General features: G+C 38.1%; 1 protein-coding gene across 8 annotated transcripts in view; it reads left to right on the top strand.

Annotated features, from left to right (window-relative positions):
* FAM13C (family with sequence similarity 13 member C) overlaps positions 1–21,256 on the top strand; it is a 127,580-nt gene that overhangs the window by 10,714 nt on the left and 95,610 nt on the right. For all 8 annotated transcript variants that reach the window (XM_036895068.2, XM_036895064.2, XM_036895063.2 and 5 more), the window contains one exon: positions 144–345. In XM_036895068.2, the coding sequence (XP_036750963.2) occupies positions 271–345 (75 nt within the window). In that variant the 5' untranslated portion in view covers positions 144–270. The remainder of the gene's footprint in view (positions 1–143; positions 346–21,256) is intronic.

The raw sequence follows: 21,256 nt of genomic DNA, 5'->3' as shown, positions 1-21,256 counted from the left end.
TCACATTTCTTAAGTTTTTGTTCTTGTGAAACTGTCTACACTAAAAATTTTGCTAGGTACCGTATAAACAGAGCAGCAGTGACTATCGCCAGCAGTTTCTTACTTTTTTTGGTGCCTTCTAAATTGGGTCTTTCCTGTTGTAGAGATGAAGACAATAAAGAAAATTACCCTGACACTGGGGCTCTCCTAGAGGAGCCCTCGCTGCCCTCCCGAGAGCCAGTGCAGCATGGAGAGCAGACGGTACCGGTGGACTGCGTGCTGAGACCCAGCATGGGCAACTTCAAGTCCCGGAAGCCCAAGTCCCTCTTCAGGGCAGAGAACGGGAGGAGCCAAGGAGAAAGTCAGGTAGTGGGCTCTGCCTCCTCAGGCCATTGCCAGGATGGGTGCTTCCCGGGTGAGGGCACAGTTCAGGCAGAGGGTATGAGCGTGCAGGAGGGGGTTAGTGTGACTTGTCATTGCATGTACTGCTGGCCAGAGACACATGGGTGATCTCTTTGGTTAATAGTGGAGTGCTCCAGGCAGGTTAATGATTTGGTACCTTTTCAAATTGATATTCTTAAATACTGGACTTTGACATTGATTTAGAGGAGGTGCTGCATTCTTTGTGTGCATGAGTGGAGGAGGACCTCTGCCTCTCTTCTCTTATTCAGGCGTGTAGCAATTGCTCCAAACTTGGAGATTCTTCTCAGCAAATCAAAAGTCCTAGGTTTACCCAGAGCCATTCTCCTTAGGCTGCCTTGTGTGAACACTGAAGTGTGTATATGCCTCTGTGTGCATGTAGTGTCAGATCTTTGAGGTCAGTAAGCATTTAAATGAATGAATGAAGCATCTTTCCAACTTAATTGGGGTTATAAGTTTACATTTTATAATTTTTTTTTTTACTTTTTCTAGTTGTAGAGGGATATAGCAAAGATTGTGATTTTTTTAAAATCTTGAAAACCCCTATAATTTATGATGATGCTTTTAAAAGAGATTAAATGAATGTAATCCACTTTAATCTTACTAGGAGGTTAATGGTCCCAACATTGAGATTATACTTTTAATGCACCTAACAGAGTTTATGGACATAGATGCTCTCCATTAATGTTAACTTTGTTTTTATGTGAACACTTTAACTGTTAACCTTAAAAATAATATGGGAGCTTAACCTTAAAAATCTGTGTGTAATAGGTTGGTTATATAATAACTTTAAGTCCTCTGTGGCAGATAGGGACCAGGTGATCTTCCTGTTGGAACAACTTTGACAGGGCCCTTTATTTGACTTTGACATTTTCTTACTTGCCTTATGATTTTTATCTCATTTCTTCCTTTGCATTGTGACCTCTTATTTAGTCAGTTAATTTTACAGTATGATGAAATGCCCCCTGTATTCATGAAGCTGTGGTATGACTATCTTAAACTGAATTGAATTGCAAGGTGTAAGTGTGAAATAGCATTTGAGTTATGACAAACTTGACACCCCGCCTGTTACTGAATGTATCCAGCACTTCTCTGATTAGGAGTGTGGTGTTGGGAGGATATAGGTACCCAAAGGGCTGCCCAGAGAGTCTGACTGATTCCAGGGAGGCTCTGACCTTGAATCTCCTGCTAAGGGTCACCTGTGACACTGTGGGCTTTAGGTGATCAGCCTTCTCTCCTAGAGTGCTTTCTTTCTTATCCTAAGTCTGGCCTTGCAGAAATCACACAGCCATCACTTGTAATAAGATACTAATGGAGCATGTAATTCCCAACCTGTTGCTCATACACACGAAATTTTCAGGAGAGAGAGATACCTGTGTAATCTTCATTTATAATATAGCATTGGAATCCTGGACTGCAGGTAAAATTTCCAGTTCGTTTGTAACGTCTTTATCTGTACAATGAGATTTTTTCCCCCCTAATGACTAAGAGAACTTGGTAATAATATTTTAGGTCTTCCATATTTTGGAGAGACTTGGCACTCATTTCATTCTTCCTATTTTCTTTGGGGAGAGATTGTTAACACTGGTTGAGCACTGAAAGAACTCAGCATCTATAAATGATATTAATAAAATCAGCTAACACATAGTTGAGTATTTACTGTGTTGCAAGCATGTACCATGTTTTACCACAATCCCATGGAATGAGTAATGTTACCTTTTTGCACTAATGGAAAAACTAAGGATCAGAGGGATTTATGTAACCTCTTCAACATGATTTGGATGAATTTGAACAGAATGTCTTTTCCATAAAAACACAGTATTTCCCAGAAGAGGCACACAGATCTCCTAGCTATGAGGCTAGTGATTTACCTAATCCCTTAAACTATTCATACCTTATTTTTATATAAAACCTGAGATTGTACTCTAGAATTTTTTCCTTTGGTGCTATTACGTTGCTAACTAGTAATTACTTGTTTAGAAAGGATTACTTGGGAGGGAATTTTTTAAGTGTACCTTTCTTCTCTGCCTTAAAGCTTTGGGAGGTCGCTAAAGCTAGACACTTGTTTGGGTGAATGTGAACCCCACTAGGATGTAAGTCAAAGCCAGTGATGCAGTCCATTTTGTCTCTGGGTTTCTAGACTCAAAACTGGTAAAAGGGGCATATGTATATTTATATGATAGGTATATATTTTTTTGTAAAATGTAAGTTTGATCTCTCCATTCAGCTGTGAAGTTACATTTAAAAAGAGGTTGTAATTGTGACTCTTAATACAGCTATGAAATAAAGATGTCTCAGATTTTATTTAGCTCATTAATTAATGAGGGAAATTAGTAAGATACTACAACCAGTTCAAAAGGGAATGCAAAAATAACACATTTATGACAAAGAATGAAGTCTGACAAGGAATGCTGAAATACATTTATACATGGACACAAACTGACAAAATTTATACTATGCATCAGGTGATAATCATTTGACACAATTTGCATTTCTATGGAGAGGAATTGTTTGTATTGCTGTCATTATCTGCAAGTTCACTTTTATCTCTATAGCCTTGTAAAATAGCCTAGTCATTGACAAACAAAAGCAGAGATTATCTAGATAGATGAATTTGGCAAGACATCCACTAAATTTCAAAGTCACAGTTTTTCCTTCAGTTATCCCCCTCCCCCCATGTTCTCCCCTGATCATAGTAATCTCAAAAAAGATTATCTTTGATCACAAAATAAGGCTAGTCTCTTTAGGTTTGGCCTGAGTATTTACATAGGCATAACAAAAGTGTTAATTTACCATAAAGGCATGCTTTATGGTAAGCTTTGTAAGTATGCTTTGCAGAATCCAGAACCATACAGTATTGAATAATTACAAAATTAACTTCTTCCTGGAAGTTTTCATAAGGAATCTCAGATTAGATTTAATGCCTTTATTATTTGCAATCCAAGGCAAAGAAACCAAGTTCAAGAAACTCTTCCCATCATTTTCACCTGTAGTACCTATGCATTTGGATGAATTTCTCTCTTTCTGCAGTCCCAGACATAACCTTAAGCTCCTGGCCTGCTAGCTAGTGACCATCCTTATCACCTGTAAGCCTGGACCCCGTAAGCTAGGCAGCAGACCAGTTATCCTGGGAGGCTTTTGTAGGCAGGAGGCTTCTGTAGGTGAAGTCACATTAGTTCCTTAAAAATGACCTGTACTACTTGATTTATGGAGCATCATTCTCCGCATGACATTCCAGGCAAGACATTTAGTTGGGTAACAATTTTTTCCAATTATATTCTGGTAACAAGGAAGACAGAATATTATTAAATATATAAAATAACTCCATTACCATGAAAGTAAGGACACATGAGTTTCTGAACTCTTGGGGTCAGTGAGATTCAGATATTATTTTTAAATGTTTCATTTCAGTTTACATTAACAGAATGGTTTTAAAATGTTGGTTGTATTATGATTCAGGTGTGGTGAGGCCAACACATCAGAAGATGACTGCCATTTGAAAAGATTCCTACTCAGAGTTCTCAAGAGGGAGGATGGCTTGTCTTGGCCATGTAGGGCCACACAGGGAGGCACTGGAGTTGGTGAGGAGGTAAGAGGGAGGAGGGGAAAGGGCAGGAGGAGCCCTTACTGTGGTTTCCATTGGAAAAGCAAGGCAAGGCAGGGTGGGCAGAGTTAGGACTGGCTAGTTTGAATAATGTCAGTGGACTCAGGTACAGGGGTGTCTGGTACTTGGCCTGTGATGGTCAGGGCAGAGGAATATTGCCTCCTGGAGTGTATCCGCCAGATGGAGGAGCTGGTTCCAAGTGTGGGCTCTGGATTAGTTTGCATATGAAAGGCACCCTCCTGGGCAAATCTTTTGATATGTTCTAAGAATTGGCTAGTCCTGGGAAAGGCAGTCCCTTCCCAGTCAGCAAGGCTTTAGATGCCGAGCATCAGGAATTCAAAAATAATAAAATATAGTTAACACAATAATTTGCTAAATTGTTTGGGTTACAGATAGTTGAAGTAGAATGAGAAGAGACTTTCTTAGAGATCCAGTAAATTGAACATAAAAATAACAATATTCTAAATGAAATTTCCCTTATCAGCCCATTAAATCCTATGTGAGGAAGTACTGTTCCTCTCCATCTCGGGTCAGCTGTCGCGTGAAGCCATCCAGCTTCCTGACTGAACTTCCGTGACTCCTGACTCAGCACACTGGTGTTATTAGACACCTATACTCAAGAGTCTGTCTTGAAAATGTCCATTATTTACAGTGTTTGGTCCATTACCATGGGGCTCTTGAGGGTATTATTCTTTGTTGAAGACACAGACTCTGGCTGGAAGCTGATAGTAGAAACTTCAGCAAGCATCTGAGAACACAAACATATACAGAAGACAGAAACTGAAAGTGGTAGTGATTAATTTACTACTACTAATTTCCAATGTGGAAAGTCTGTAGAGAACTCATAATAAGAATAATGTATAAATGGGACATGCAAAACAAGATGTTTCAAAGGATAATGAGTAAGTCTATTTCTAAAGAAGGGCATTTACTTCTGATTTTACGAAAATGGATGAATATAATTATTACAGAGGAAGAAACCTGTATAATAATCTGGAAAGAATATGCCAAGAATATGAAATAAGATTCATTAAGTCTGGTGCAGGTCCTAGACACACCTATATTTTTATTAAATGCTATAGTTATGCCTGATTTGTATCCCTGACTGAAAACCACTAGCCTGGATGATGCAAGATTCAAATGAAAGAAGTAAGGCTGTGGACAAGTCAACATTTTGAGTAATATCCACACTTATCACTGAAAATACTGTAGTGTTGTTGTCTAATATCAGGCAAAACTCCACAGGACTTGAACAGATATAGAAGTTCATAAAACTATTTCATAAGATTTCAATCACAGGGTAACTGTCACATGAATAGGCTTTCCATGCATTGTGGTAGAGAATGATTCTGTTTGCAAAGCTGGATTTACCTGGGGAACTTGAGCTTGTACTTCAGTTCCTGCCTGATGCTTATTGCTGTCATGAAGATGCAGTTCTAACTGCTTTGCAATGCGATCATCATTCCCCAAAAGCACCTGTAAAGAACCTGTGGGCACCATCTTTATGAATTCACAAACAACCCTCTTTGAAGCTGAAAATTACCATTGTAAGATGTGAGCTATTGCCATTTCTAGGTTCTCTTGTCACAAAGTTTATATTCAGGACCCCAGAATGAATCTTCAGTCTGATCCTACCCAGGATGGGAATGGGTATGGGCAAGGGAGGAGGGGCCAGATGGAGATAGCCAGTTTTTTTCATTTTTACCTTTCTGATCAATCTCAAGGTTAGAATCAGAAACTTCTGACTCCTGGACAGTCAGATTCAAATCTCACTAAGAACAACTTTTCTTTAATCTTGTTCTTCTTGGCCACTTCTCTGAGAAGGAACCATGGGTAAAGTAGCAGAATCTTGGGGTTTGCATGTACAAATGACCGATTACAATTTTGCACCCACTATATATGAATGATTTAAAAGAGATGGGCTTTAGGTATATTTGCTGATCCAGTAAAAGTCCAGGAACCAGGAAGGCAGTGCAAGAATATCCAGTTAAAATACTGAAATAAGACTATTTGAACCAGAATCAGCTGCAGTTTTCCTCTCCTATTTATCCCTGTCTTCCTTAGACAATAGGCTTTGCAAGAGAATGGCTTGGGTAAGGACACGTTAATGGCTTGTCTGAAAGGTCAGGTTATATTGGTGTTAATGCCAGAGTTCATTGACACAATGAACTTAAAGTTAAGACTTGTGAGTTTGTGTTAAGCAGAAACTCCTTGTCAAAGTATAATCTCCTAACAGTTTGCTATTGTGTGGAATGTCTTATTAGATAGCAAATGCTTTTTCTACAGAGAACTGGCTGAAGGCAATAGATTATATATGTTGTTGTATTTTGGGAACTATTACACAAAATATGGGGGATAGACAAAATGGGGAAGGTGGTCAAAAGGTACAGACTTACAGATACAAAATAGGGAAGTCCTGGGGGTGTAATGTATAGCATGGTGACTATAGTCAATAATGCTGTATTGTATATTAGAAAGTTGTTAGATCTTAGAAGTTTTCATCACAAGAAAAAAAATTTGTAACCATGTGTGGTGATGGATATTAACTAGATTTACTATGGTAATCATTTCACAAATGATCATATATGTGTGTATATATGTATATGTGTATGTCAGATCATTATGTTGTACAATTGAAACTAATGTTATATGTCAATTACATTCTCAATAAAAAATGTATGTGTGCCTTATATCACATTATGATTAACAGTGCACTCTTGAACTCTGGAGGTTTCATTTCTCCCCTTTAGAATTTGGGTAATTCATCATCTTAGAAAACTTTGGGGTTGGTTGACTGTGAGAATCCCTGCACACATTCTTTCTTTTTTTATATATGACTACCATAATGTCTTTCCTGTTGAGTCTTTTGGTATTTCCTGTTCTTGGTATTGTTGTCAAAAAATTTCATGAATATCATGCTGAAGTAAACACAGTTTCATTTGAGACCAAACTGAGGAAGCCATAATTCCTACAGATAAGTAGGAGAAATGTTCCAAAGGGCTAAAGTCATGCAAAGGTTTTTTATCCTTGAGCAGACAGGCAAAAAAGGACAGAACTCCAGTGGGTACATTTCATTTACGTGAGATATATATGTGATGCAAAGTGAAGAGTTGGGAAGATAATATATCCTGGTGAAAAGGAAATTAAGAGGAAGGGCAAACATTCTTGCATATTTTCTAGCAGGAATTCAGATTCCAATTGTTTAGCTTTTAACTTAATTAACAGATAGTAGTACAGAGTTAGAAAATATGTTTTCATGGGTGACCCTTTGATACTCCCAGAGTTAATGAAACCTTCAATATTTAGGCCTTAGAAAATTTGGAGGTCCCTCATATGGTGGTCAGCTTTTCTTTAGATCGTAAGACTATATGAACCTTTTTCTAGAGTTATTTATCTCACATTAATTTCTTATATTCATACTTCCCTGATGACTCAGTAAAAAATTTATAAAGCTACAATTTAATTAAAAAATCTGTATTTATTGTCATTCCCTTACTGATTAAAATGAACATATCCAGTTAAAAAAAAGCAATAGATTATGTCTGTGTTATAATATTTTGTGAAAAATCTGAAGTCATTCTTTATTGCTAAAGTATTCATCCCTAACAACCTGATTTGTGGATGATTAGAATTGACTGACAGAACCACCTTCCTGTACTGGACCTCATAACTGTCCAGAGGGCATTTAGATTCAGTGGTAGTATATCAAGTCCTATAATCTTCACTCCCTACCAGCTGGCACCAGGCAATGTGCCGTCCTTCTTTCCTTCCCTCTGGTGGCTATTTTAGCAGAAGACAGAAAGTAGGAGGCTATACAGAGAGCTTTCTGCAGTGAGCTGCACACTGTGATCGTGCTGCGAATCCACTGCCTTGGGGAGACCAGCTGTTCCGTCTGGTATACATCGACATTGGGTTTCTTCCACTTGGCTCCAGTAGATGTGTTAAAGAGGATGCAAAGGGATCCAGGTCTGATTGTGAAATTTGCATTTTTATCTTTCTGCAGAAATTAAAACCCGTAAACACTTTTCAGGCAAAATAATCTAACTATGAAGTATTCGTTGTATTCCTGCTTTGGGAGGGTGTAGTTCTTATTCTTACTGTGGTAGACTCGAATTAAAAGAAAAACGATAGTTAATTCTGGGTCATTTTTTTTTTCTCCAAGAAGTAACTAAGATTATGTGCCCAATTATAGATATATTTTCCATATATTTTTCTTAATATATTACTGACCCACTAAGAAAGTGCAAACATTAAAGCAAGAAAACCACTACAGCTGACTGACCATGAAATTGAGAGCACTGGAAACCTAAAATAGAGTTCAAATAGCATTTTACTGGCTTTTCAGCAAGAGGAAGACTTTTTTTTTTTTTGTAGCTAATTATTTTTTTATTGAAGGGTAGTTGACACACGGTATTACATTACATTAGTTTCAGGTGTACAACATAGTGATTCAACATTTATATACATGACAATTCTAGGTACCAGCTATCACCATACCAAGCTGTTACAATATCTTGACTATATTCATTACATCCCGGTTACTTATTATTTTACCATTGGAAGTGTATTTTTTTTTTTTTTTTTTTGTGAGGGCATCTCTCATATTTATTGATCAAATGGTTGTTAACAACAATAAATTCTGTATAAGGGAGTCAATGCTCAATGCACAATCATTAATCCACCCCAAGCCTAATTTTCATCAGTCTCCAATCTTCTGAGGCATAACAAACAAGTTCTTACATGGAGAACAAATTCTTACATAGTGAATAAGTTCTTACATGGTGAACAGTACAAGGGCAGCCATCACAGAAACCTTCGGTTTTGCTCATGCATTATGAACTATAAACAGTCAGTTCAAATATGAATACTCATTTGATTTTTATACTTGATTTATATGTGGATACCACATTTCTCTATTATTATTATTTTTAATAAAATGCTGAAGTGGTAGGTAGATACAAGATAAAGGTAGAAAACATAGTTTAGTGTTGTAAGAGAGCAAATGTAGATGATCAAGTGTGTGCCTGTAGACTATGTGTTAATCCAAGCTAGACGAGGAAGACTTCTAAGTTCTGAATATGCCTTTGAAGACTTGCTTCTTGCAGTGTGTCAAGAGCATGAGTTCACCGTGATTCTAACAATTGGTCTTAGATAATTGTTTTGACACATTAGTTTGTGTTGCATTATTTCTCTTGTGTGACCTTGCAGCTCCAATATAGAGGTTTTACTTCAATTTCTGTTTAGGTATGGATTTTTAAAATACTTTTTACTGGCCAGGAAGAAAGGCAGTTCTCTGGGTTTGCTTTCCTAGTCCCCCTTCACTCCTCCAAGAGTGCAGCAGTCGAGGTTCAGGGGGACAGAGCTGTGAGAAATTCAGGGTCCTTTAAAGTGAGGCCCTCTGAGTCAAATCTTTGGGTTTGCTGATTTCTCCTGGTATGTCTGATTCTGATACTTCTCTGAATTAACCAATCTCTTGATTAAGTCGATAAAGAAAGATATTTTTAGGAAGGAATGTGGAATGTCTATAATTTTATTACCTTTTTTTTTGGAAATATACAAATATATTCAGCTTAAATACTGGTGTGAAGGAATCTTAAAATTTAAGTGATGTGCCTTGTTTGCCTGGGCATTAAATTTCAAAAGTTAAAGAATTTGTCACTCAGATCGGAGTTTGTGTTCAAAACAACATAACTGGTTTGAGACAAGTTTACAAGCAATGGGAAATTTGAAACTTTGGCATTGTAGTGCTGGGGGCCCCATTATCTAATTGATATTCCATGTATGTGGAAGAAGAATTGTCTTTCAAAAAATGAACAAGAAGGTATTGGTGGTATTGGTTTTCTGAATGTAGAAATGGGGGATGGCAAGGACACACTGCCTGGAACACTTTAACAGAGATGCAGATGGCTCCCACATAGGGTGGCTCTTAAAATTGCCTTGTTTTGCAAATTCCTCTGAATCTTTTGCATAGATAAATACATTCTGACTTAAAGAATTTCCAATTTTCCCTCTATATAGTTTCAAAGATGATTTCTAACATTATATAGCCTCACAAATTCAGCCCATAGTCAAGACCTACCAATGCATGGAAAAAAGAATAACATCCATGGGATTCTTTGTCCTTATTGGCCCCTGCTGCCCTTCCATGGGGTACCAAGACCTGGTCCCACTACTGTGTAGAAGTTTCCTTTAATAAATCCCAGAGCTAAATAGTTGAATGGTGGTATAGTGAGGTGGTAAAAAGCATGATCTGTAGGTCCAGATGGATATGGGTTTAAGTTCTTTCTCAGCCAGTTTCTGTATGGTTTTAAGCATTTACTTACCAGCTCTTTAGGTGTCAGTTTCTGTCTATAAAGTGGAAACGATAATTTATATGTCTTAAGAATTTGTGGAGAATTAAAGTGGTTATGATGTAATCTTAAATGTTCAGTAATTTTCAGAGGGCTAAAAATAGTGTACAGAATGTTTTATAGACTTATTTGGCTAGATGCATACCAAAACCTCAATAATTGCATGTCCGCTGAGTTAGGCTAGGCTGGGCTCTGCTGCAACATCAAACAACCCAAAACCATAGTAGTTTAAACCAACAGAAGCACATTTCTTGCATGTACATGTGCGTCACTGGTCACCAGGAAGTGTCTGATCATGGTGTCAGCTAAAGACTCAGATAAACTGAGCAGTCACAGTCTTGAATGTTGCTGGTTTTGAAGTCAGAGAGAAAGCAAAGGTCTGGAGGGTTCTGCACCAATAACTAAAAGTTTTAGACCTGAATCAACACACACTATTTCCACTCTCTACTAACTGGCCAAGGCTGGTCATTTGTGACCCCCCCATAACCACAACCCCATAACAAAAGGGACTAGGAAGTGTAATCCCATAATGTGTCCTCAAGGGAAGAATGAATTACTTACCAGTAGCTAATGACTTTCACATTATATACTCAAACTAGCATATAATCTCAAGCAAGAAAAAGTTAATTGGTTCTCTTTCTCTTCTAGCCCTTTACAATACTAAAGTATTAATGGCTTAATGTCAAGGACTAGAAGAAAAAGAATGTTAATTAGGTTAAGTATCACCAAAGGCTATACAGACATGCCATTATATTATTTTTGAACAGGAATTGGAATTTCATATACGCCTCCCTTCAGTTAAACACCTGTTTCATTATTATCAGATTAAAAAAAGTAAGTTTAGTAATTGATCTCTTCCCTATTGCTAAATGAAACTCCAGAGTTCATTCTGTTCATTATTTTATTTAGGAATAATTACGGTCTTACTCTTGCTAGAAGATTGTAGTGACTTTGGGTTATGCCAGCTAACCCTGTGGTGCTGTGATTAAGAAGCATTTTAAAATTTGGTCCCAAAACAGTACTTTCTATAGAAAGTGGGTTTGACTATCAATATTGTGAGATGTGGGAGAAGGGTTTCTGCATACACACAAATATGCAAATTTGCATCCGCATGTACTTAGTGAAATTTATCTAAGAGCAGGGTGTTCTTTAGGCAAAGAAAACAGCTTAGCAAGGACTTAGCCTGTTTTGGAGCTTGGAAGCAAAGCTGTTTGGGAAGTCTGTATAGCAGAAACATAATGAACAGACATTTTGGGTAACTAAGAATTGCCAATCTAAACTTTATCAAACATGATTAAATATCACTTTGGGACTGAGATACTATGTTCAACCTCAAGTCTGCAATCTTAGGCTCCATATTTTTTTCAAGAGATGTAGCTGCCAGATAAAATATGGGATGCCCCATTAAATTCGAATTTCAGATAAACAGTGAATAGTTTTGTAGTATAAGTTTGTCTCATAATGTTTTGAACAAGAATGAGAATTTTGTGCAAGCCAATATCTACCTGGGACATACTTATACTGCAAAATTATTTGTTGTTTTTCTGAAATTCAAATTGAGCCAGACATGGTTTTTAGTTGCTTAATTTGGCAACTCTATCAGGAATGAGTGGTATGAACATCTGACCTCACTCATTTCCTCCCAAGGTAGAAGTAACCAGTTGGACCAATATAGCCTGAGAACATTAGAATTTTTTTCAATCTTTCTAGGGTAAGAGGGAATATGCCCTTTCTCTTCTAAGACATAGGAAGGGATGTTAGCAGCCTGTCTAGGTCTAAGAGGTTTATAGCGGTAATTATTTTGCATCTTTAGTGTCCAAATAGCATGAAACATCCTGGAAAAGACAGCCAACTCTCTTGGGATGATAAACCCTTAAAAATCGAATAGGAATGCAAAAATGTTTGAAAGTTTGCTCTTGAAGTCTGCACACCATTTATCCCACTGGACTCTACTTACCATGAGCAGTGGCTGTCATCAAGTCAGTAGAAAGGCTGACTTTGCTGAGCCAGTTTCTGTGTTAAAATGATAGAAACCAACATAACTGATGCCAGGTACAGAACAATAGTACTGTGTTTTGAACATTAATCCTACTGGAGATAAGTGGCCAAAGGGTGGCTGCTTTGAAATCTGCTGCTGTAGACTGGGGCTAGTGTTGCATACAAGGATGGCTTAACTATTTTAAGTATTATTTGATTTTGCTGTTGCCTCCAGGCACAGGTAGCTGGTGGTCTTTGAATCATGATGGAACTTTGCTTTCCCTGGCTTGGTTTTGTAATGATCTTTTTATTTTTTATAGCTGAGCCCTCTGCAATTTTTACTGCTTAATAAGTTGCAGCCACAATTAGGAGATTTCTTATAGGAACAGATATTCAGCTCTGCTTATTTTGTTCCTTAACACTCAGAACTACAATGTTATGACTGCTTGGCTTATTAATGTTGCTGTGTGCCAAGGAAATTTCCCAAGGCCAAGGTTATCCCAACGTCAGATTTTTACACTTCTCACTGTAACTAGCATTAAATGACCAAAGGGACACTGTCAAGGCTTAAAGCTCTCTTACCACTCCACTAGTGTGGCAGGGTGACTGGCTGGATTTTAGTGTGTTTTAATCCAGAAAACACTAACTATATTAAAGGTATAATTTACCAGATTTAACCACTAGGGGAAAATTGTTGAATGTTGTGCCTAGGAGCACAGCATTGAATGTTGAATGTTAGCCATAGGAAGAGGGCATTATTCGCTCCCACCTCTTCCCTGTGTCACTTTCTCCCTCCCCATTGCCTACTGTACAGTCTCTCAAACTGTATTGCAACTGATATTTGATTTGGAAATCAGAGAGCCTGGTCCTCTGAAGACCTGGATATTGTTCTCTCTTAAAGACAAGAAGATTGAACAAAATACCAAATTAGTTTAGCTCTAAATAAAAAACAGTCACACAGTAATGATTTAAGGCTCTTTTAAATTCAGTTTTTTTACTGGTCACTTATAAAGACTTTGACAGCTGTAACCTTTTCTACAAGATGTGAAATATCAAGATGAAATCGAGAAAAACAACATAACCTAACAAACTATTAAATCTCTAACTATTGCAGTTCCACCTATGCTAAAAAACAGGACAGGATCTCAGTGATTGGTTCTTATTGTGATGAAGAGTCTGGAGGCACCAGGCTCTGAATTTTAGAGCACATCCCTGGGCCACGTGCAGGGTAGAAATCTGATGAGTGCTCTTACAGCCAGTGCAGCCATGGGGTCTCAAGGGTTTAATGGCAAGTCAAGGTCCCAGGCACACAGTCCCCCAAGAGGTTATCAACTCTGCAGAGACAGGAGTAGGTTCAAGATAGGCATCAGATGAGGGGGCAAAAAGGGACTCATTCTGGAAGAGATAGGAATTTAATCTCTGGGCAATGGAAATAAAGTTCTAACTCACAAAATAATGAAAGTCTTTGCAAACACTATTTATAAAGATTTTTAAAAATCAGCAATGCAATAGCTGCAACTGTACTTTTTATTTTATTTATTTTATTTTCCTGTCATTGAAATTTCCATTATTTGGTTACAATTTCCAAAATGGCACAGCTAGAATTTATTACAGTGTCTGATTGCAATGCTGTAGCTCTGAACACATTTTGTCATAGACTAGGGTACTTTTGTGAAGTTTGTTTATTTTGGATTCCTCTTACTTGTGAGCTGATTGCCAATGTGATTTATTTCAGAGCCTTTTAATGTTGTATTCTTTAGAAGAAGGTTTTTCCATCGCAAGCAAGACTACAGAGCATGTCTTTAACACACATACAAATTACCCTCTGTCTCCATATTTTGCTTTTTTAGGCTTTAGTGATTTGGGTGCCTACATTTTATTTCAAAGATGGCCTGTGCTACACACACTGACTTTTTTCATTTCTCAAATTGTTATCTTCAGTAATAACCCCTTCCTGGACAAAACTATCCATTAGTTTTGCTTGATTTGCCAAACTGGCTCAGTATTATGGTGTTTCATCAGTGCTGCTGGACTGAGAGTCCAGGAGGGTCCTCTGTTTGCCCTCTTGTAAGCTGAGAGTGTAGTGGGTTGAATGGTGTCTCCCCAAAATTCTTGTCCACTTAGAACCTCAGAATGTGATCTTAATCATCATGGATTAAGGGTGGGCCCTAAAGTCAATGATGTGTGTCTTTGTAAGAAGAGGAGAGGACGCAGAGATGCACCTGGAGGAAGCAACGCGGAGGAGGGGCAGCGATTGGTGTCATGCCGCCACAAGCCAAGGGACGCCAGAAAGCCAAGGGGCATCATCGCTTCTCTGGTGACGGCCATGCACAGCCTTGACTTTTTAAACTTGGACCTGAAAGAAGGCAAGGAAGGATTCCTCCCAAGAGACTTAGGAGAGTGTGGCTCTGCTGACATAATGATTTTGAACTTCTGGCCTCCACAACTGTGAGAGAATAAATTTCTGCTGTTTTAAGCCACCAGGTTATGGCAGTTGGTTACAGCAGCACTAGGAAACTAATATAAAGGGCCTCCTGAAGTTGGACTGCAGATGGCCAACTCCTCAAAGCCCCAGGGAAACAGGCAAGAGCTGCATGGCTTCCAGGTCAGTGTGGTGTGGGGCACTGAGCCGCCTGCTGGCACGGAGGCTTGTGAGTATAGGGGTTACAGCCGGGATGCAGGTACGGCAGTGGGCACAGAGTGGGGGCAAGAACACTGCAGACACTTGGAGAAGTGAGAAGCAAGGCGGCTCTGTGGCTGCCTTACCTGCACTTCTCGCCTTTCCTTTGCCTGGCAGAGGACATAGTTGGCTGGATTCTGGTAGAGCTGGACCTCTAACAAAGTCCCAGGGTCAGATGGTTTCTTCCAGATGTATTGCAAGGCAGGGGACCAACAGTTCACCACACAAACTAGTTGGATAATTAGAAGTTTCTGCATGTACACTAAAGTGTTTACTATTCATGCAGTTGCTGAGCACCATGCTGACCCTATTAGCATTCTTAGATGTGGCAAATAAGTGAGCTGAAGGCTTTCATCCTTGAACCTAGAATCTCTCTCCCAGGTATTCTTTCCTTGTCAGTATTACTGCTGTAGCCTGAGTTCAGTCTTTCTAGGTCATACCTAGACAGGTGCAGTAATTGTGAAAATATTACTTCTCTGGTAATGACCATGTACAGCCTTGTCTTTTTGAACTTTATCGAGGATTAATTGACAAATATACTTGCATACATTTAAAATGTACAATGTAATGATTTGATATACCTATATACATTGTGGAATAATTACCAAGATCAAGACAATTAATGCATCCATTACCTCACATGGTTAACTGTGTGTGTGTGTGTGCCATGAGTGTTTATGATCTACTCACAGCTTTCAAGTATACAACACTGTATTATTATTATATTTTAAAATTTTTTATTAAGGTATTGATTTACACTCTTATGAAGGTTTCACATGAAAAACAATATGGTTACTACATTTACCCATATTATCAAGTCCACACCCATACCTCAATACAGTCACTGTCCATCAGTGTAGTAAGATGCCATAGATTCACTGTTTGCCTTCTCTGTGCTACAGTTTTCCCTGTGACCCCCCACAAGATGTGTACTAAACATAACACCCCTCAATCCCCATCTCCCTCGCTTCCAACGCACCCTCCCAACACTCTCCCCTTTGGTAACCACTAGTCCCTTCTTGGAGTCTGTGAGTCTCCTGCTATTTTGTTCCTTCGGTTTTGCTTCATTGTTATACTCCACAAATGAGGGAAATCATTTGTCACCTGTCTTTCTCCGCCTGGCTTATTTCACTGAGCATAATATCCTCCAGTTCCATCCATGTTGTTGCAAATGGTAGGATTTGTTTCTTTCTTATGGCTGAATAGTATTCCATTGTGTATATGTACCACATCTTCTTTATCCATTCATCTACTGATAGACACTTAGATTGCTTCCATACAGTGGCTATTGTAAATAATGCTGCAATAAACATAGGGGTGCATCTGTCTTTTTGAATCTGAGAAGTTGTATTCTTTGGGTAAATTCCAAGGAGTGGAGTTCCCGGGTCAAATGGTATTTCTATTTTTTTAGTTTTTTGAGGAACCTCTATACTGCTTTCCACAATGGTTGAACTAATTTACATTCCCACCAGCAGTGTAGGAGGGTTCCCCTTTCTCCACATCCTCATCAGCATTTCTTGTTCTTAGTCTTTTCGATGCTGCCCATCCTTACTGATGTGAGGTGATATCTCACTGTGCTTTTAATTTGCATTTCCCTAGTGATTAGTGATGTGGAGCATCTTTTCATGTGTCTGTTGGCCATCTGAATTTCTTCTTTGGAGAACTGTCTCTTGATATCCTCTGCTCATTTGTTAATCAGGTTATTTGCTTTTTGGGTGTTGAGGCGTGTAATTTCTTTATATATTTTGGATGTTAATACCTTGTCGGATATGTCATTTACAAATATATTCTCCCATACTGTAGGATGCCTTTTTGTTCTGTTGATGGTGTCCTTTGCTGTACAGAAACTTTTTAGTTTGATGTATTCCCATGTGTTTATTTTTGCTTTTGTTTCCCTTGCTCAAGGAGATGCATTCAGGAAGAAGTTGCTCATGCTTATATTCAGGAGATGTTTGCCTATGTTGTCTTCTAAGAGTTTTATGGTTTCATGACTTACATTCAGGTTTTTGATCCATTTTGAGTTTACTTTTGTGTAATGGGTTAAACAATAATGCAGTTTCATTCTCTTGCATGTAGCTGTCCAGTTTTGCCAACACTAGTTGTTGAAGAGGCTGTCATTTCCCTATTGTATATCCATGGCTCCTTTATCATATATTAATTGACCATATATGGTTGGGTTTATATCAGGGCTCTCTAGTGTGTACCATTGGTTTATGGTTCTGTTGTTGTGTCAGTACCAAATTGTCTTGATTACTGTGGCTTTGTAATAGAGCTTGAAGTTGGGGAGCATAATCTTCCTAGCTTTATTCTTCCTTCTCCAGATTGCTTTGGCTATTTGGCATCTTTTTTGGTACCATATGAATTTTAGAACAATTTGCTCTAGTTCGTTGAAGAGTACTATTGGTATTTTGATAAGAATTGCATTGAGTCTGTAGATTGCTTTAGGCGGGATTGCCATTTTGACAATATTAATTCTTCCCATCCATGAGCATGGGATGTGTTTCCATTTATACGTATCTTCTTTAATTTCTATCGTGAGTGTCTTGTAGTTTTCAGAGTATAGGTCTTTCACTTCCTTGGTTAGGTTTCTTCCTAGGTATTTTATTCTTTTTGATGCAACTGTGAATGAAATTGTTTTCCTGATTTCTCTTTTGGCTAGTTCATTGTTAGTATATAGGAATGCCACAGATTTCTGTGTATTAATTTTGATTTTGTATTGCACAACTTTGCTGAATTCAGATATTAGATCTAGTAGTTTTGGAGTGGATTCTTTAGGGTTTTTTACATACAATATCATGTCATCTGTACACACACAGGAACAGTTTAACTTTTTCCTTCCCAATCTGGATGCCTTCTATTTCTTTGTGTTGTCTGATTGCTGTGGGTAGGACCTCCAGTACTATGTTGAATAGAAGTGGGGAGAGTGGGCATCCTTGTCTTGTTCCCGATCTTAAAGGAGACTCTTTCAGCTTTCAACTGTTAAGTATAATGTTGGCCGTGGGTCTGTCATATATGGCCTTTATTATGTTGAGGTACTTGCCCTGTACACCCATTTCATTGAGAGTTTTTATCGTGAATGGATGTTGAATTTTGTCAAATGCTTTTTCAGCATCTATGGAGATGGTCATGTGGTTTTTGTCCTTTTTGTTGATGTGGTGGATGATGCTGATGGATTTTCAAATATTGTACCATCTTTTCATCCCTGGAGTAAATCCTACTTGATCATGTTGGATGATCTTTTTGATGTATTTTTGAATTCGGTTTGCTAATATTTTGTTGAGTATTTTTGCATCTATGTTCATCAGTGATATTGGTCTGTAATTTTCTTTTTTTGTGGGGTCTTTGCCTGGTTTTGATATTAGAGTGATGCTGTCCTCATAGAATGAATTTGGAAGTATTCCCTCTTCTTCTACTCTTTGGAAAACTTTATGGAGGGTGGGTATTATAGGTCTTCACTAAATGTTTGATGAAATTCAGCGGTGAAGCCATCTTGTCCAGGTGTTTTGTTCTTGGGTAGGTTTTGATTACTAGTTCAATTTTGTTGCTGGTAATTGGTCTGTTCAGATTTTCTGTTTCTTTTTGGGTCAGCCTTGGAAGGTTGTATTTTTCTAGAAAGTTGTCCATTTCTTCTAGGTTATCCAGTTTATTGGCATATAATTTTTCATAGTGTTATCTCATAATTCTTTGTATTTCTGTGGTGTCCGTAGTGGTTTTTCCTTTCTCATTTCTGATTCTGTTTATGTGAGTAGACAATCTTTTTTTCTTGATAAGTCTGGCTAGGAGTTTATCTATTTTATTTTCGCAAAGAACCAGCTCTTGCTTTCATTGATTCTTTCTATTGTTTTATTCTTCTCAATTTTATTTATTTCTACTCTAATCTTTATTATGTCCCTCCTTCTACTGACTGGGTCTCATTTGTTCTTTTTCTAGTTTCATTAATTGTGAGTTGAGACTGTTTGTATGGGTTTGTTCTTCTTTCCTGAGGTACGCCTGTATTGCAATATACTACTTCCCTCTTAGCATGGCCTTGGCTGCATCCCACAGATTTTGCGGTATTGAATTACTGTTGTCATTTGTCTCCATATATTGCTTGATCTCTGTTTTTATTTGGTCATTGATCTTCTGGTTATTTAGGAGCATGTTGTGAAGCCTCCATGTGTTTGTGGGATTTTTCATTTTCTTTGTGTAATTTCTTTATAGTTTCATACCTTTGTGGTCTGAGAAACTGGTTGGTACAATTTCAATATTTTTGAATTTGCTGAGGCTCTTTTTGTGGCCTAGTATATGATCTATTCTTGAAAATGTTCCATGTGTACTTGAGAAGAATGTGTATTCTGCTGCTTTTGAGTGTAGAGTTCTGCAGATATCTGTTAGGTCCATCTGTTCTAATATGTTGTTCAGGCCATCTGTCTCCTTACTTATTTTCTGTCTGGTTGATCTGTCCTCCAGGGTGTGTGGAGTGTTGAAGTCTCCTAGAATGAATGCATTGCTTTCTATTTCCCCTTGTAATTCTGTTAGTATTTGTTTCACATATGTAGGTGCTCCTGTGTTGGACGCATAGATATTTGTAATGGTTAAATGTCTTCATGTTGGATTGACCCTTTTATCATTATGTAATGTTCTTCTTTGTCTCTTGTGACTTTCTTTGTTTTGAAGTCTATTTTGTCTGATACAAGTACTGCAACTCCTGCTTTTTTCTCCCTGTTAGTTGCATGAAGTATCTTTTTCCATCCCTTCACTTTTAGTCTGTGTTATGTCTTTGGGTTTAAAGTGAGTCTCTTGTAGGCATATAGATGGGTCTTGTTTTTTTAATCCATTCAGTGACTCTATGTTGTTTGATTGGTGCATTCAGTCCATTTATATTTAGGGTGATTATCAATAGGTATGTACTTATTGCCATTGCAGGCTTTAGATTCGTGGTTACCAAAGGTTCAAAGTTAACTTCCTTACTATCTAAGAGTCTGACTTCACTCACTTAATGTGCTATTACAAACACAATCTAAAGGTTCTTTTTTTCTCCTCCTTTTCCTTCCTCCTCCATTCTTAATATATTAGGTATCATATTCTATACTCTTTGTCTATCCCTTTATTGACTTTGGGGATAGTTGATTTAATTTTGACTTTGCTTAGTAATTAACTGTTCTACTTTCTTTACTGTGGTTTTATAACCTTTGATGACAGCTATTAAACCTTAGGAACACTTCCATCTATAGCAGTCCCTCCAAAATACACTGTAGAGATGGTTTGTGGGAGATACATTCTTTCAGCTTTTGCTTATCTGATGTTTAATCCATGCTTCACATTTAATTTATAATCTTGCTGGATAAAGTGTTCTTGGTTCGAGGCCCTTCTGCTTCAGTGCATTGAATACATCATGCCACTCCCTTCTGACCTTTAAGGTTTCTGCTGATAAGTCTGATGGTAGCCTGATGGGCTTTGCTTTGTATGTGATCTTATTTCTCTTTCTGGCTGCTTTTAATAGTCTGTCCTTACCCTTGATCTTTGCCATTTTAATTACTATACATCTTGGTGTTTTCTTCCTTGGGTCTCTTGTGTTGGGAGATCTGTGCACCTCCATGGCCTGAGAGACTATCTCCTTTCCCAGATTGGGGAGGTTTTCAGCAATTACCTCCTCAAAGACATTTTCTATCCCTTTTTCTCTCTTCTTCTTCTGGTACCCCTATAATGCGAATATTGTTCCATTTGGATTGGTCACACAGTTCTCTCAATATTCTTTCATCCTTAGAGATCCTTTTTTCTCTCTGTGCCTCAGCTTCTTTGTATTCCTCTTCTCTAATTTATATTTCATGTGTTGTCTCCTCCACTGTATCTAATCTGCTTTTAATACCCTCCATTGTGCTCTTCAACAATTGGATCTCCTACCGGAATTCATTCCTGAGTTCTTGAACATTTTCCTGTACCTCCATGAGCGTGTTAATGATTTTTATTTTGAACTCCCTTTCAGGAAGATTCATGATGTCGATTTCATTTGAATCTTTCTTAGGTGTTATATTCATAATTTTACTTTGAACCAGGTTTCTTTGTCATTTCTTATTTGTATATGGCGCCCTCTCATGCCCAGAAGCTCTACTCTGTGGAGCTGATCAGCCCCTCAAACAATGTTGGGGTTGCAAGGTAGTGCTATTGGTGTCTGTGGGGAGGAAAGGGCTGTTTCCTGTTTCCCAGCTGCTATGCCTGCCTCCACTGCCAGAACCTGTGGGCTGATCACACAGGTATAAGCCTGCA

The sequence above is a fragment of the Manis pentadactyla genome, chromosome 8 (genome assembly GCF_030020395.1).
Source record: "Manis pentadactyla isolate mManPen7 chromosome 8, mManPen7.hap1, whole genome shotgun sequence".
NCBI classification, from domain to species: Eukaryota; Metazoa; Chordata; class Mammalia; order Pholidota; family Manidae; genus Manis; species Manis pentadactyla.
This window is presented reverse-complemented; position numbering and strand designations above follow the sequence as displayed.